This window comes from Lissotriton vulgaris, chromosome 11, assembly GCF_964263255.1.
Source record: "Lissotriton vulgaris chromosome 11, aLisVul1.2, whole genome shotgun sequence".
Taxonomy (NCBI): domain Eukaryota; kingdom Metazoa; phylum Chordata; class Amphibia; order Caudata; family Salamandridae; genus Lissotriton; species Lissotriton vulgaris.
The window spans coordinates 1,038,896,818-1,038,914,564 of record NC_141699.1 but is presented as its reverse complement, the minus strand read 5'-3'; the positions used below and the strand labels follow the sequence as shown (position 1 = coordinate 1,038,914,564).

General features: G+C 47.0%; 1 protein-coding gene across 1 annotated transcript in view; it reads left to right on the top strand.

Annotated features, from left to right (window-relative positions):
• USP13 (ubiquitin specific peptidase 13) overlaps positions 1-17,747 on the top strand; it is a 365,038-nt gene that overhangs the window by 120,347 nt on the left and 226,944 nt on the right. The window contains exon 5 of the mRNA XM_086944367.1: positions 1,174-1,316. Within this exon, the coding sequence (XP_086800493.1) occupies positions 1,174-1,316 (143 nt within the window). The remainder of the gene's footprint in view (positions 1-1,173; positions 1,317-17,747) is intronic.

The following is a 17,747-nucleotide window of genomic DNA, read 5'->3' as shown; positions in this document are numbered from 1 at the left end:
AAGAGTGCCAGCCTCCTGTTGAAGTCACAGGGCTAAAGGACTTCATCTGCTAAAAGTGCTTGTTGCTGGAACTTGAGAATCCAGCACCTCTGAAAGAATCCAGCAATCTCGACGCCGACGGACGCCGCCGAATCCAGCCCGACATCGTGAGTAACGGCTCCAGTGTCCCGCTTCCTCGACGCCGGCCGCCGGGCCCGATCGACGCCAGCAGCAACGCCAGTGAGTAGTGAGTTCGGCTCCAGCTCCAAGTGACCTCGTGTCTGCACCGCTGCTGATCGCATCGACTTCGAGCCCTCTCGACGCCGTGAGCGCTGCTCACGCTTGCAACATCATCATCGACATCGACGAGTACTGAGGCCTGATCGACACCGAAGACGCGACGCCGGATTGCTCGACGCCGCTGATCATCGTGTGCTTCATTTTCCTAAGGTACTGTGTTGTTGGGGGTCCGTGTGACTGCGGGCTCGACGTAGCGCTCCTCGCGGTCGACGCCGAACCTTTGGATTAACTTTGCCTCGACGTCGTGTGACTCCCGTGTGGGTTACATTGTTGCCAGGAACTGTGATCTAAAGAAGAAGAGTTGTTTTTGATACTAAAGACAGTGTGCTAAGAAGAAACTACGCTTGAACTATTATTTTTCCTTCCAAGAGTATTTATTAAGATTGTGGTATATTTTTGTCGTTATTTGGTCTTGTGCTAAGCCTTATATAAACATTCGTATTTTTATAATACTACTGTGTCGTGTCCATTTGTAGTGTCTTCACTTTATTACTGTATGTGGGCGTAAATGCTTAACGCACTGCCTCTGAGATAAGCCTATCTGCTTTGCCAAGCTACCGAGGGGGTGAGCAGGGGTTATCTAAGTGTGTGATCCTCTTGCCCTGACTAGAGGAGGTGAGTCCCTATTTGCCAGAAGTGTATACCTCTGCCAACTAGAGACCGCCGAGTCTAACATCTGGTCACTGAGAAAATATTAATATTAGAGGCGCCCCACTACCCCTACATAAAATATATTGAAAGCACAAGTTGTTTTTCTGAAATATTTTAAGATTTGATTTCTAAAATATTTTGTCTTGGTTACCCAAATACTATCTTGAAGCAAGGAATCAATTTATAAGCAAATACCTATGAATAATTGTCCATTTTGTTCTAAAAGTCTGTACCTCATTTCAGGTGACCATAGCCTGTGACGCAGTACTAAATTCAAAATCCCCATATGTAAAACAAGATCCAGATTCCTGGGAGGAAGAACTTCTGGTTTCCAAGTATGCCAACAACCTGGCCCAGCTAGACAATGGAGTGCGGATCCCTCCAAGGTAAGACTCAGTGTAAATATTGTATTCACTTCCTTGACTACTGGACAGATACATAATTCTACTGGTGAACAAGATCAAAATGGACAATGTTGAGATACTATAATATGTATTTAAAATACCACGCTCTGAGTGCTTGAAGGTGACTATATTTTGAAGAACCAGGCCTGCCAGATATCCGCTTCTGTGCATGCTGCCCTGTGGGAGGCATTATGATACCAAGGTATACCTTTAATTGCTGGGACTCATTACATGAGGTTCAGAAACAACATACATCTGTACCTGAAGAGGTAGAGCTTGCAAGGATGTTTTTATTTTATGATAATGGATATCCGGATTCAGCATCCAGCCATACCCCATCCAAACGTGAGGAACAGAATTCTCTGGTCTCTCTAGCCGGAGAGAATGAGAGCTGATGGGATGGAATGTATTTCATAGACTTTGAGATCATCACTGCTGCCATTGTTATGTTGGCCAGTAGGAAAGATATAAATGGCGTCCATACCGGATTCTACCTACTAACACATTTTTTAGTATTTCTACCTCTGTAGCCACTCTATTAGTATTTTGTCAGCAGACTGATTCAGTTTTGGACTATTTACACCCCTAGCTGTAGCTTTTTTAACCGCATCCCACCAACCACCCATTTGACTTTTTGCTAATAATTTACCATGTGGAAGTCCCATGCAACATTCCCACTCTGATTAAATTGACTGGATGGTCTCTTTCTAACCGATTACAGTCAAATAGCACGTCAGTTCCCATCATGGGCACTGAAGAAATAGGAGCATTGATTCCTACAGCAAGATCTGATCTTCAATGCCCTGCTCCACTTACAAGGCTGCTCCAATGCCATCCTTATGTGTCCAGGAAGCTGAGAGTTCAATTGCCGGATCGAATAGTAAGGGAGAGAGGGAATAGCTCTGCCTGGTGCCTCACTCAATCGGTAATGGTTCGGACAGGGCACTCTTTATGAGAACTCGACCAGGGGTTGTTATGAAGGGCTTGGTTATAGGACAGAAACCTGAAGGTCAGATGTTTATCCTTTTCAGCACCTCGTAACCTCGTATAGGAACCTCCATCTCAGGGTGCCAAATACTTTCAAATACTTTCCAAAATGTACTAGGTTATGGGTGACAAGGTCGGAGAACTTGTAAATGGGCCAGGGCAATCTGGTCCATTCTGAGAAAGTAGCATCTACTGTGGCCCAGCACTTAGTCTTTTGGTGTCACCTTAAGTTAATCACTTCTCAGGAATTTCGCTAGGTTCTTACCTACTGTGTTGAAATAAGATTCTACTATTCTGCTGTAGTGTTTCAAATCTGCATGAGCTTGAGTAGCAGTGTTTGTCCCAAGGGCAAAAATGACTGTACGCCACATAAACTGATAAAATATGCATTGGCAACGACAACAGGCCTTGCCGTCATCTGGGAAAGTATGCAAAACACAGGCATGCACCAGAGATGTGGTGGTGGTGGTAGTAATGGTATTGTGGTAATCGTGGTGGGGTAATGGAGATGATAGTGATAGTGGTATTAGTTGCTCCAATGGTAAAGGTGGTGATAGTATTGATGATGGTGGTGGTGTAAATAGTGGTCGTAGTGGCTCAGCCTTGCACCAGGCAAAAAAGTGGCAAAATTATTCTTTCTTGTACAATGCATTTATAAAATGAAGAATCAAATGTATGATGATTAATTATATTTTTCATATTTGAAACAATCGTTCATGTATTCCAATGCAAAAGTCCATGGGAGGCTGATTGAAACACCACGTTGCCAATAGTGTGAGGTAATATAGTAATACTGCTCTGAGGGAAGTGAACTCCTAATCTGTATAAATTTTAAAGACTTGGATCACAGTTTCAAACAAAGATCTTGGGAGTGTCATCTGGGAGTTTGAAGAATTGGAATATATTTTGCTCATGTGATGGGAGTCCGAGAGATTAACTATATATTTGAAATGAGTTCTTTTCCATGGCTTCAGTAATGACACTAGTGATTAAATCAAATGGGATCACTGACACAATATAAAAAAAAACAATAATGTGATCCAAAAATGATGAAACCGATATAAAGTGATGAAACGGAAGAGCCGGTCTCTTATGATATTATGGTCAATCATTCACAAATGGCAGAATTGGAAGAGTTGACCCTCCTTGATGATAACTCTATCTCTACCTTGATACAGCAGATTAAATCAGGATCTCCAGACAACCCATTAAAACCAGAGAATATTTTTAAATTTCAGGAGACTATTAAACCTATCTTTCTGGAACTGTCCAATCTTTCTCTAAGCACAGCCATGGTGCCAACGACAAAGAAGCATGCTAATTAGAAAAAGCCTTCGCTTGATGCTGCCCAACCAGAAAACCTTCGCCCCATCTCTCTGCCACCGTTTTTATCTAAGGTAGTGGAGAAACATCTGAATAACCTTCTGACTAATTTTCTAGAGCACAGCCACATTTTAGATCCTTCACAGAATGGTTTCAGACCTTCTAGTACTGAATCTACTGTTTTGACAGTAACTGAGTCCTTACGCTGTGCTGTAGACGCTGGCAACTCTCATGCACTGATTCTCTTGGACCTAAGTGCTGCCTTTGACACGGTCTCCCATGCGGTGCTGCAACGTCGACTCCATGAATTGGGGGTGCGTGGCAAAGCTGTGACTTGGTTTACCTCCTTTTTATGGGGCCAGTCTTTTTAAGTGATATTGCCCCATTTTCCTTCATCTCACATAGGGTTGGTACACGGCGTTCCCCTGGGTTCTGCACTAAGTCCTACTCTCTTTAATATCTATGTCAGACCATTAGATGATGTGGTGAAGTCGTTTGGGATCTCATTGGTGTCCTATGCTGATGACACTCAATTAATTATCTCTCTATCTGGGGATTCGGTGGGTTGTAGAGCTAATTTTCATAACTGCCTAATAGCTGTCGCCACCTGGATGCATGACAACTGTTTAAAGCTGAATGCTAATAAAGTTGAGAATGTTCTGTTGGGCAGCCACACTCCCCTTTGGAGAAATAATTGGTGGCCAAAAGCATAAGGCCCTCCAGCCCCCAAATACAAATCTGTGGTAAAAACTCTTGGTGTATTGGCTGGGCGACTCGCTATCTTTCAAAACTAAAGTCAGAATCCTAGCTGGCTCATGCGTTGGCACCTTGAAAATTCTCAAATCCATTATGGGATTTTTTACTCGACAAGTCCACCAATTGATTATACAAGCTTTTATCATGTCATGCCCAGATTATTGTAGCATTCTATATCTGGGTGCTAAAAGATCTGTCATACAAGTTGTCCAGAATGCAGCTGCTAGATTACTCTTTTCCCTCCCCAAATTTTGCTCCATTTCTCGAATCGTTGGCAAACTTCATTGGCTGCTCATCGAGAAGCGTATGCTGTGCAAAGCTCTATGTATCCTTCACAAGATCCTTTACAAGCAAGGGGTCCCCAGTTTCGCTGCCTTGATGCAACCGTATCTACCTACTAGAGCCTTATGCTCGGCAGCCTTGAATTTGGCTTTTATACCCCTCATCAGAAGAGCCAGAATGGAGGGCACTCCTTTTGAGTCCTGGCTTTGGCCTTATGTAACTCTCGTAATACAACCAGAGAACCAGGGGTCTAAAAGGGATGGATCTATTCATCCATTCAATAGGCACTACTGTAATTAAATCAGTGGAGGACACAGAGATTCCTATTAAGCCTAAATATAAAGCACTCGACAATAGAAAATGATTGTGAACACAGGTGATTATAAGTGAGACTCAATGAAAATGGATTCCCATCAAATGTCTTGTGATGATCTATATTCTCATTTGGTCATCCATGGCCGTGGGGCGGTCTGTCTCTAGATCATTGAGACCATCTCCGCTCCCACTTTCTTAGAAGAGTTTGTGAGCCTTGTCCACAATCACTGTGCTGACCATGAGGTAGATAGAATAGATATGGGAATCAGTGCACTGCAAAGAAATAAGTGTGTAGTGGGTTAAAATAGGGTGGCAAAAACAAAAAGAAGAAACATTTTATTCTGTGGATTGTTTTGCCCTCTAATTAAAAACAAGAACAGTGCAAAAGACGGTAGTCTCAAACAAATATATGACTACTAAAAAAGGGCCAACATGTTTCAGCCTCTGGTGGAAAAGGATTTCCTTAGGCTTTCTTCAGGGCCTCTGTTCGTATACTTTGCTACTGCTGATATAAGTGCAGAAATTAGAAGTGGAATATTAATATTATTCAAATATAAAGGATATAGATGGACAATTTAGTCCATAATAATTCTCCTCCGTGTCAAAACTGGTGTGTCTCACATCTAGAAAAAACAATCACAATAGTCTCAATCATATATACAATGTACGCGTAACAATTAACATCCGCTGTAATATCAAGGGATAATAATTAATAACCCATGTAATAAACACCGTTCAGAAACTAAAAATATAGATCATGAAAAAGAACTTTGCATGAATTATCGATCCACGAAGCCTGATGAGGTTTCTCTCTACCCCCCAGGCAACTCTTTATGTTATTATTTAAAAAAAAAAAAGGCCCGAAATTGACAGACAATACCACAGAGACTTGGGGGACTTTAAAGAATCGTGTTGTGCATTGGTTTACTATAAATTCAAATTGCAGCACTAATGTACTCTATCAGAAGAGTTAAGAAGAGTGAGCTGGGTGGGCAGCACGAAAAAATCATGTAAAGGAGATTGTGTTGTTGTGAATTTCTGCAGCCCGGAGGGGGTGGGATCTCTGATTGAAGAAATGTCAGCTAAATATGTATGGCCAGCTAATTGTCCTGTTGATATTATTACTGCTGTTCCACTTGCCTAATTTTACAAACCTTGAAATGAGCCCTTCCCAACAACTAGTAGAAATTTCCATAATATGGATCCGTGTATGATACCATCCATGCCTAACAGGTTTGCTCTTTTATGACGTTTTAGTGAAATTGATTGACTGCGGGAGAATGTAGTGCAACTGAATGATGGTAATCATATCCCCCCTTTAACTAGGTCTACTGCTAACAAACCAAATGATCATTTATTACATGGATCCTTAACTTTTATGTCATGGAATGTTGCAGGGCTCAAAAGTAAGCTACATGATAAGGAATGGCTTAAAACAGGGGTCTCCAAACCAGTCCTGGAGGGCCGGATCCATGCCAGATTTTTTGGACATCCCCATTGAGATACATGTAGTTATTTTAAAAATCTGGCATGGATCTGGCTTAAAACGATACAGAATTGCACTCTAATTTTATTACATGAAACTTGGCTTACAGAAATCTTTTTTATTAACGGTTTCAAAATGATTTTTACTCAAGAAATCCCATCGAAGGCAGGGAGAGCAAAAGAAGGTTTAGCTGTACTAGTTTCAGTAACCTCACCTCTGACACTAAAGAGAGCTTACACCAAATCACAGTATTACCAGTTTTTTACTTTTTTGTATTAAAGGAAAACAGTGCATAGTAGTGATACATTTGTATAGCAATGTCTTTGACAGCACAAGACATAGGGTAATTATGCTACTGGAAAAGGACCTGGATGACTTTTTAAGGGGTTTGGGGGGGGGGGGAGACTACTCACTAATCTGGGCTGGTGATTTAAATTGTGAAATATGCAAAATCTCAATAAGGGAACAATGTGGTTATAGTGATGATCATATAACCCATAAGGCGTTACACCACAACACCCCGCAGTTTCTAGCCCAAAAACGTACCCTATCTGGAGGAAACAGACATTCCAGGAGCACAGATAACCTACTCCTGAAACCCGCAAGGTTCAATAAGACAAAAACCTCCGACAGAGCATTTTCTGGTGCGGCGCCAAGAATATGGAACTCGCTTCCGCCACTTATCAAAAAAATCACCTTAACATTCCTCTTCAAAAAGGAAGCAAAAGCATTCATGATGAGCAAACTCCTGCCTTAAAATCCGCACAAATACCAAGCCAGCTGCTACATTTATCTTGAAGATAATGACTTTTTAAGTCTGATTTGACCTCCTATCGCAAAGCTGTTCCACTCTCTGCCTGTATCCCCTGAACTTGAATATGTCCTTGTTGTTACTTATTAGCGTTGTTTTCTGTCGTTGCTGTTGATAACAAATGTACTTTTATTTCCCTGCTCACTTTGTAAAGCGCTCTGTTACCCTACCTTGGGTCTGGTCCGCGCTATAGAAAACTCAACAAAAAAAAATGGCGACCCTATTGTTTACTTTCCCCATAATTGTTATGGAGAAGCGAATAATTTTGCTATGCATACACATCATTTAGAAATTATGGAGTCTGTTGAACACGAGGGAGAAATCGCTACCCAAACATATGAAGGGGCGATGTCCCCATCGTACATCGACCACTTCCTAGTCTCAGGGAACTGTAAGGGTCTTGTCGAAAAATTCTATATATTTTTTTTCCAACCAAATTTTATTGTATTTTTAAGATAGCAATAGTGGATCCATACATTATTCTTATCATTGTCATATTATGTTACAACATATCTTTATACTTGAATGTTCATGGTTTAACACCCCTTCCAACATAACAGGTCCTCCTCCTCCCCTTGAGATGAGCTAAAGTGAACATAATCTGAGTTCTAGATTCTGTGCATGACGCAGGTGGTATCCGCCGTGTGAAATGGTGTCTAATGTTGCTGCTCTAGCTGTTCAACACTCTCTCCCTCCCTCTCTGGTATAGCCGGCTGTGGGGAGCTCGCCCCGCTGCCATCTTGTTCACCCGTTATCAGTTCGGTCAGTAGGTTTTCTCACGCCCTGGGTCTATCTATGTGGCCAATCCCTTGGCTCGCTTCCCCGATGAGCAGTCTACTTTCTGCCCCTGCCCATTTTTCCAGGTCATTTTCCAGAAAGCAATCCTCTGTCCCCCAGGAGCCTTCCAATTCCTAGCTAGTTCTCTTTTTGCCAGGACATATGCCAGGTCCTGGAACTTTCCCGTCACTTTATTTCTGTCTGTATGCAGGATCCATCCTAGGAGATAGTGTTTTGTATTGCGTGCGCAGAAGCACCTTATCGATGAGACCAACTACCACCCGCTGTATGTCCTCCCAGAAGAGTTGCAGTGTGGGGCAACTCTAGAACATGTGAATTATGTGTGCCTCCCTCTCCCCGCAGCGCAAGCATGCAGCCTTCTCCGTCTCTTCCCGAAGCAGGCCCAGGTCCAGCCCCATTGAGTTGATCTTGGCCTCCAGTCTTGCGCTCGAAGAGGTGATAGCCTGTAAAATGTCTTGAAGCGGACGGTCTCCAGAGTGCTCAGCTTGTGGTTGGGCCCCCCCTTTCTCCTCTGTCGTCTGCTCTGTTGGAGCCTTCTCTCTGTCCTTTTTCTTTTGAACCTTCCCCATCGCGCCGTCTGGGCCTGCGAGGCACTGGTACCACGTAGACTCGTTAAGCGCAGTTACCAGATCGCTTGGCGCGTCAGTTCACCTTCCCTACTGGGTGCTCTACGGTCCGTTGCATAGGCTATTTCTGCCGACTTAGCCCGCCACTCCCCCTCAGTTCTGGTACACACTCTCTTCAGCGCCTGTTGAGGGCTCCAGCTCGATATGTCCACGTGTTCCGCCCAGTGTGGTACCCCCTTCAGTGCTCCAGTGGTCCTGCCGGTTGTCCGTCTTGGGCCGCAGTGCGGCGCTGTCACAAGGCGGGCCTGTGCCGGGCCGGGCCCTCTTAGCGTCCTCCGTTGTTCCGGGTCTCAGGCACCGCTGTGGATCTCCCCTGGGTCCTTGCTCACCAGACTTCACCTCAGAGGGCCTCCCCGCCGTCTATGCGCTCACCGCTCTCTCACAGTGCAGCGCTCGCTCCACAGCTCTGCACGCACAGGGGGTCTCTGGCATCTTCGAGGTCGCACTCTCAGGGCCTCATCTGCTTCTTCCAGCCACAGAGGGACCCCCAGTCTGGCCCTCTCAGCGTCTCCCTGTCGCTCTGCAGGGGATGCCTCAGTAGAGACAGATCCTGGACTCACTCCCCCGCCTCAGAACTTGCCTGCACCAGGTCCCTCCATTGGCACTTTACATTTGTTGTGGGTCCCTGTGTAGGCATTCACCCGCAGAGAGGTCACAGATCTCCTTCAGATCTCTGGTATGTATTGCCTCCTATGAGCCCCTTGCTGGGGACCCCCACCAGTTCCCACATCTTGATGGTCTTGTGGCCCATAAGGCCCCCGGGGCTCATTGCCGTTCACACAGGGGCCAGCGCTGCAACTCTCTTACCCCAAGCGGCACACTCTCTTTCTTCTGCTGTTGTTCGCCAGGGGTCTTCTTCCCGCACTGTGCCTGTCTAGCCAGGAGGGCCCTATCCTGCTACAGGCCTCTTGATTGCCAGTTCCGAACACGCAGCGGCCTCCGGGGTCTGCCCGTTACCTTCTTACTGCGTCAGGCGAACTCAAGCGGGAATCCGGCCCCTGCCCCCAGGCCCGCCACTCTGGAATGTCGGCCACTCCTTTCTCGTCACTCTGTAGCTCCACAACAGCGTCCGCTGGGAGACCTGGGGGCAGTTCCCACACCTCACATCAGCGGGGTGTAAGAACGCCCAGCCCTCGTCATACCTCAATCCAAAGCTCTGCCAGAGAAGGCGTATCCTCCTCGGCTCCCTCACTTACCTCTGGGCGCCACCAACTTGGATCGCCTCCTCTCCCCTTTCAGCAACCTCTATTTCCCTACCTTTGCGCAGCAGGACGGGCTCCACCGCCTCTGGAGCACACCTCTCTCTTTGTATAGGTGTGGGGGGTGCACCGCCGGGGCTCTCGGCCCTCTCAGGGCGACAGGATGGCTATCGATGGCGGCCGGCCGACTGGAGTGCGCAAGCTTCGTTGCTCACTCCATCGGCGCCAAGCCACGCCCCTGTCGAAAAATTCTATATACAGGTAAGCCTGTTTAGCGACCACCACCCCCGACTTCTGATACTGAAATCAAGCTTGTACCAACAAGGAAAGTCACACGCCCTGGCAGTTGATATTAAAACACAAGGAGAGAATGGCTATCTCTTAAGTGGTCAGGTGTTAATCCCATAGCTTTCATGGAAAATATAGTACAAAAAAACCATTACACATATAAGCATTTGTTTGTATAAATCCTCCATAATCGTTGATATTGTTAGTGCATTCCAAAAACATTGCTGCAGTAATTTCGGAAGACTTATAATAACCAAGAAAAATAGAGACCACTACCCCTGATGGTTCGATCAGCAGTGCTCTAAATTAAATAAGGAATTAAAGGAAACACTAAAAGTAGGACCGAGGGATAGAGAGAGAGAGTCTGCACTCTCCGTAAAAGCTATGAACAAACCTTAAAGTCAAGAAAAATAGAAATCCCGAAGAGTGCATGGGAAAAATTGATCCAAGCGGCTGAGACACGTGATGGTATCCTATTCTGGAAAAAAATAGACCAACCCTTTTTTAAAGATAAATCATCCGCTAAGGTAGAAACACTAGTAACGTCCGAGGAATGGCTGACACATTTAGAATTTTTTTTTACCCCAGAAAAGGAGGTCTCTACGATGGATGATCATAGCAATTTTATTTTAGTGAATACTGTTAAAACATTACCTGTTACGGTAGATGAGATCAAAACTGTTGTAAAGACAAGCGCAAGTGGTAAGGCTGCAGGACCAAACGGGGTCACTATCAATATTTTTAAGTCTAGTATTACCTTCTGGTCCCCAATTTTAGTAAGCCTTTTTAATGCCACAATTGGAGGGTTGCTACCTGCTACCTGGGTGGAAAGTACAATTGACCCTATTTTTAAGAAAGGCGATAGAGGAAACGGAAAATGCTAGCAACCAATATCCCTACTTGATTTTACATCTAAATTGATGTGTAGAATTATGCTAGACAGATTGGAAAGCTAGGCAAACAAGAATAACATCTTAACTGAAGCCCAGTATGGATTTAGAAGGGGTATTGGGACGGTTGAGCAGTGTGTCAACCTCGAGTTGCTGATAGGGAAATATACCATCGCCAAAGAAGGTCAACTTCACCTTTGTTTTGTTGACCTTACCAGTGCATTTGATGTAGTTAATCATTTTAAATTGGGCAAACGCTGGCAGGGATGGAGGCCCCACAGAATATTATTACCTATTTATCGCAAATATATGCTCACCTAATCTCAAGGATTCGCTACAGCCCAAAAAGGTGAATGCACTCCTCATTTTAGTGTTACCCGCGGGATTAGGCACGGTTTCGTCCTTGCACCCCTTTTATTCCCTTTATACATCAATAACTTTGACTCATCACTGCAGAATATAAATGCTGACGCCTCTGTTGTAGGTAAACGTGCAACACCGGTACCTCTATATGCAGACGATGCTGTCCTACTACCTAGGTCTGTTAACGGCCTTCCACGTTTGATAAATCCCTCAAACCCCCGACCTGTTCTCCCCACTGAGTTTGGTCCACTGGTCCTTCTAGTGACTTTCCCTGCGCTGAGTGTGGTTTCAGATTCTCGTCTGAACCTCGGTCTTTGGCCATACCGGTGATTACTACTACGGAGGGGACTATCCGGGCCTGCCTTATCAATGCTAGGTCTGTGAGGAGGCACCATGTCGATGTGGCGGACCTTATCTCGGATAATGATCTGGACATGTTGTTTGTCACAGAAACATGGTTTGATGCCTACTCCAATCCGATAGTTGCTCTGGTCACTCCTGCCGGTTATAAAGTTCATCGGCTCGACCGCCAGTCGGGCAGGGGTGGTGGCCTCGCCATTTGGCTTAGGGACAGCTGGACCCTGCTTTGCAAGTCTTCCTCTCTCTTGGGAGATTGTGAGGTTCTCAACTGCAGCATACAATTTTCCGCTCACTTTACGCACGGGGGCTCTTTGGTCTACCGACCGCCCGGTCCGTCCAAGCACTTTTTGGACTCCTGTGGGGAAGCCCTAGCTGAGCGAGTTTTGCGCTTCTCCAGGTTCATTTTTCTAGGCGATGTCAATATTTATCTTGACCACACTGAGACTTTGGACGCCTCTGCCTTGTTGGACCCCTTCCATCTGGCGAACCTCTCTCAAAGAGTTCTGTTTCCCACCCATCTTAGCGGGCACGCCCTAGACATTATAGGGGCCAACTTCCATTTATGGGTGAAAAAACCAAGACCGGTTGTTTGGTCGACCATTTCCCCATTTTTTATCCTGAACTCCTCTCGCCCTGCCCGTTGCTACCGCCCCCCAGCTTTTAGGAGACCGGACATAGGGGCTCTTAGTGTCGCACTGGGTGCTTTTCGTCCCGCCTTTCGAGGAGATCTTGAGGACAATGTAGCCCAGTTTGCGGATTGGATTACAGGTTCGGTAGCGTCACAGTCTGCCCCGTGCCAGTCTAAGCTGAGGAGAGAATCCCCCTCCAAGCCTTGGTTCTCTTCCAAAAACAACAGGTGATGGACCGAATGTGGATCAATGTCACACACTCAACCCAGTCCAAAGATCTGGGCCCAAATCCATCGTTTTTTTGCACTCCACACCACCCTGGGTTAGACAATGGCGATATGCAAATCAGCTCTGACCCTGTGCCCCATGGGAACAGTCCAGTCCGAACTACAAAAGCCATGTCCTTCCCAGAACGGAATCAAGCATCCGAGGACCGGACCGGTTTCGAGGTAACACCTCTCATCAGCCCGGCTAGCTTGACTCCAGTGGTGTGGAGTGCCTGGGACCCACGTCTGGGCATCCCCAGCGCACTTAGGGCGGAATATGCAAAAACAACAGGTGATGGAACGAATGTGGATGAATGTCACACACTCAACCCAGTCCAAAGATCTGGGCCCAAATCCATCGTTTTTTTGCACTCCACACCATCCTGGGTTAGACAATGGCGATATGCAAATCAGCTCTGACCCTGTGCCCCATGGGAACAGTCCAGTCCGAACTACAAAAGCCATGTCCTTCCCAGAACGGAATCAAGCATCCGAGGACTGGACCGGTTTCGAGGTAACACCTCTCATCAGCCCGGCTAGCTTGACTCCAGTGGTGTGGAGTGCCTGGGACCCACGTCTGGGCATCCCCAGCGCACTTAGGGCGGAATATGCAAAAACAACAGGTGATGGACCGAATGTGGATCAATGTCACACACTCAACCCAGTCCAAAGATCTGGGCCCAAATCCATCGTTTTTTTGCACTCCACACCACCCTGGGTTAGACAATGGCGATATGCAAATCAGCTCTGACCCTGTGCCCCATGGGAACAGTCCAGTCCGAACTACAAAAGCCATGTCCTTCCCAGAACGGAATCAAGCATCCGAGGACCGGACCGGTTTCGAGGTAACACCTCTCATCATCCCGGCTAACTTGACTCCAGTGGTGTTCGGACTGGACTGTTCCCATGGGGCAACAGGGTCAGAGCTGATTTGCATATCGCCATTGTCTAACCCAGGGTGGTGTGGAGTGCAAAAAAATGATGGATTTGGGCCCAGATCTTTTGACTGGGGGAGTGTGTGACATTGATCCACATTCAGTCCATCACTTGTTGTTTTTGCAATTGCCGCCCTAAGTGCGCTGGGGATGCCCAGACGTGGGTCCCAGGCACTCCACACCACTTGGAGTCAAGCTAGCCGGGCTGATGAGAGGTGTTACCTCGAAACCGGTCCGGTCCTCGGATGCTTGATTCCGTTCTGGGAAGGACATGGCTTTTGTAGTTCGGACTGGACTGTTCCCATGGGGCAACAGGGTCAGAGCTGATTTGCATATCGCCATTGTCTAACCCAGGGTGGTGTGGAGTGCAAAAAAACGATGGATTTGGGCCCAGATCTTTTGACTGGGGGAGTGTGTGACATTGATCCACATTCAGTCCATCACTTGTTGTGTTTGCAATTGCCGCCCTAAGTGCGCTGGGGATGCCCAGACGTGGGTCCCAGGCACTCCACACCACTTGGAGTCAAGCTAGCCGGGCTGATGAGAGGTGTTACCTCGAAACCGGTCCGGTCCTCGGATGCTTGATTCCGTTCTGGGAAGGACATGGCTTTTGTAGTTCGGACTGGACTGTTCCCATGGGGCAACAGGGTCAGAGCTGATTTGCATATCGCCATTGTCTAACCCAGGGTGGTGTGGAGTGCAAAAAAACGATGGATTTGGGCCCAGATCTTTTGACTGGGGGAGTGTGTGACATTGATCCACATTCAGTCCATCACTTGTTGTTTTTACAATTGCCGCCCTAAGTGCGCTGGGGATGCCCAGACGTGGGTCCCAGGCACTCCACACCACTTGGAGTCAAGCTAGCCGGGCTGATGAGAGGTGTTACCTCGAAACCGGTCCGGTCCTCGGATGCTTGATTCCGTTCTGGGAAGGACATGGCTTTTGTAGTTCGGACTGGACTGTTCCCATGGGGCAACAGGGTCAGAGCTGATTTGCATATCGCCATTGTCTAACCCAGGGTGGTGTGGAGTGCAAAAAAACGATGGATTTGGGCCCAGATCTTTTGACTGGGGGAGTGTGTGACATTGATCCACATTCAGTCCATCACTTGTTGTTTTTGCAATTGCCACCCTAAGTGCGCTGGGGATGCCCAGACGTGGGTCCCAGGCACTCCACACCACTTGGAGTCAAGCTAGCCGGGCTGATGAGAGGTGTTACCTCGAAACCGGTCCGGTCCTCGGATGCTTGATTCCGTTCTGGGAAGGACATGGCTTTTGTAGTTCGGACTGGACTGTTCCCATGGGGCAACAGGGTCAGAGCTGATTTGCATATCGCCATTGTCTAACCCAGGGTGGTGTGGAGTGCAAAAAAACGATGGATTTGGGCCCAGATCTTTTGACTGGGGGAGTGTGTGACATTGATCCACATTCAGTCCATCACTTGTTGTTTTTGCAATTGCCGCCCTAAGTGCGCTGGGGATGCCCAGACGTGGGTCCCAGGCACTCCACACCACTTGGAGTCAAGCTAGCCGGGCTGATGAGAGGTGTTACCTCGAAACAGGTCCGGTCCTCGGATGCTTGATTCCGTTCTGGGAAGGACATGGCTTTTGTAGTTCGGACTGGACTGTTCCCATGGGGCAACAGGGTCAGAGCTGATTTGCATATCGCCATTGTCTAACCCAGGGTGGTGTGGAGTGCAAAAAAACGATGGATTTGGGCCCAGATCTTTTGACTGGGGGAGTGTGTGACATTGATCCACATTCAGTCCATCACTTGTTGTTTTTGCAATTGGTTCTCTTCCAAGCTGAGGAGTCTGAAACTGGAGTGTAAAATTGCAGAGAGAACCTGGCGTGCCCGAGGTTACTGTCTTGTCGATGAGAACACTCTTAGAGCAAGACAAAGGCACTACTATACAGCTATCGGCGATGCCAAGGGACTCTACTAAGCCACGCGTATTGAGCGTGCCAAAAACAACTCTAAAGAGATTTTCTCCATCATTCAAAGCTTTCTGGCCCCTTGTGCTCAGTCGGCGGCCACACCTGTTTCTGACTCTTGGTGTAATTTCTTGGCGGCTTTCTTCAAGGATAAAATATCCAGTATCCAAGCTTCGCTCGCCATCTCTCCATGGCTCCATGATATGGTGTCTTCTCCACCTATTAGCAGGGCAGAGCCTCTCTTCACCTTCTCGGACTTTGGGCTAGTGGATTCGGCCAGCTCCCTTAAAATCTTGAAAGCTCTTAAGTCTGGCTCCCCCAATGATCCCTGTGCTGCTAGGCTTCTGTCCGACCTGGCTGACACCGTTAATTTAGAGGTGAACTTCTTGAATAATGAGTCACTCTGTACTGCCTCTGTGCCTACAGTCTGGAAACATGCCCTGATCCTTCTGCTGCTTAAGAAGACGTCCTTGGACCCCTTAGTGCCTGAGAACTATCGCCCTATTTCGCTACTTCCAAGCTTGGCGAAAGTTTGTGAGAAGGCCTTCACCTTCCAACTCACCAAGTTCATTGAGGAGTCTAAAGGACTTCATCCGGCCCAGTCGGGTTTCCGTGCTGCTCACAGCACGGAGTCTGCCTTGCTGGAGGTTGCAGAGGCAATTCGGGAGTGTCTGGATGCCAGCGGGAGGGCAGCTTTGGTTATGCTGGATCTCTTGGCGGCATTCGACACGGTTCCTCATGCCAATGCTCCTCAATCGCCTCTCTGCTATTGGCATTGTTGGCAAGGCTTGGCATTGGATTAGCTCCTTCCTTGAGGGCCGGCAGCAGCAAGTTTGGCTCCCCCCGAGTGCCTCTGCGCCTCTGCCGGTGTCAACGGGGGTGCCACAGGGTTCATCACTGAGCCCCCTCCTTTTTAACATCTATGTGACTCCGCTCGTGTATCTTGCGGAATCACTGGGGGCTAAGGTGATGGCTTACGTCGATGATACACAGCTGTTGTTCACCTGGCCCAAGGAGGTTGACTCGGTCGTGTTGGCCCAAAACTGCCTATCCTCTTTTTTTCACTGGCTATCCAACGCTCAGTTGAAATATAATGAAGGGAAGTCGGAGTTTGGCTCCTTTCCTTCAGATTTCAGAGCGAGGCTTTGGCCCCCGGGTTTTCCTCGGCCCTCGGATAGAACTGGCGCAGTAAAAAATCTAGGCATCTGGTTCGACCAAAACCTGCACTTAGTGACGCATGTGAAGAAATTGCCGGCACTTGTTTTGGCATACTCAAGAGCCTGAGGAAGGTTCTCCCCCTTTTGCCGAGTACCTCCAGAGAAACTGTGGTCCGTGCGTTGATTTTGTCCCGTTTGGACTACGCCAATGCCCTCTTGGTGGGCTGTTCGGGGTCCCTGGTCAAAAAATTGCAGGTTGTGCAGAACTCGGGGGGCAGACTCCTTATGGGGCTTTCTCCCAGAGATAGTGTACGGACACACTTGCGTGCCCTGCATTGGCTGCCAGTTGAGTCACGCGGGAAATTCAAAATGCTGACTATTGCTCACCGGGCCCTGTTTGACTCCGGCCCATTATACCTAGAAAGGAGATCTGCCTTCTATGTGCCAGGGCGAGTGCTTCGGTCTTCCGCCCAATGGCTGATGCAGATTCCGAAGTTCAAGCGCCAGCGACTTGGTGGCAACTCCTTTGTGCGCCGGGCCGGTTTGGCCTGGAACTTGCTGCCCTTAGCCCTGAGGACCACCCAAGACCCATTAATTTTTAAAAAGAAACTCAAGACTATGCTGTTTTAATCTGATAATCGAACATTTCTTTCTCTCAGGAGCTAGCGCCGGGACAATGTGAGTAGCTGCACGCTTTATAAGCGCAATATATATAAAAATAAATAACTTTACACAACTCATGACTGGGAATTATCTAAAATTAAACTTGAGCAAAACCCTAGTCATGACTTGTGGGAAAAGCAAAACAAAGAGTAGAAACCACTATGTGGAAGGTGTATATATTGCAAGAACAACATCATTTTCATTTTTGGGACTCCTTTTTAATGGAATGGTTCCTGGGGCGCACATATTGATCTATGTAAACTAAAGTTTATACGATCAAGTGAGGGCATTTTTAGATTTTTAAAATAAAATCGGTAATAAACCAGTAAGAGAAATCCTGACACTA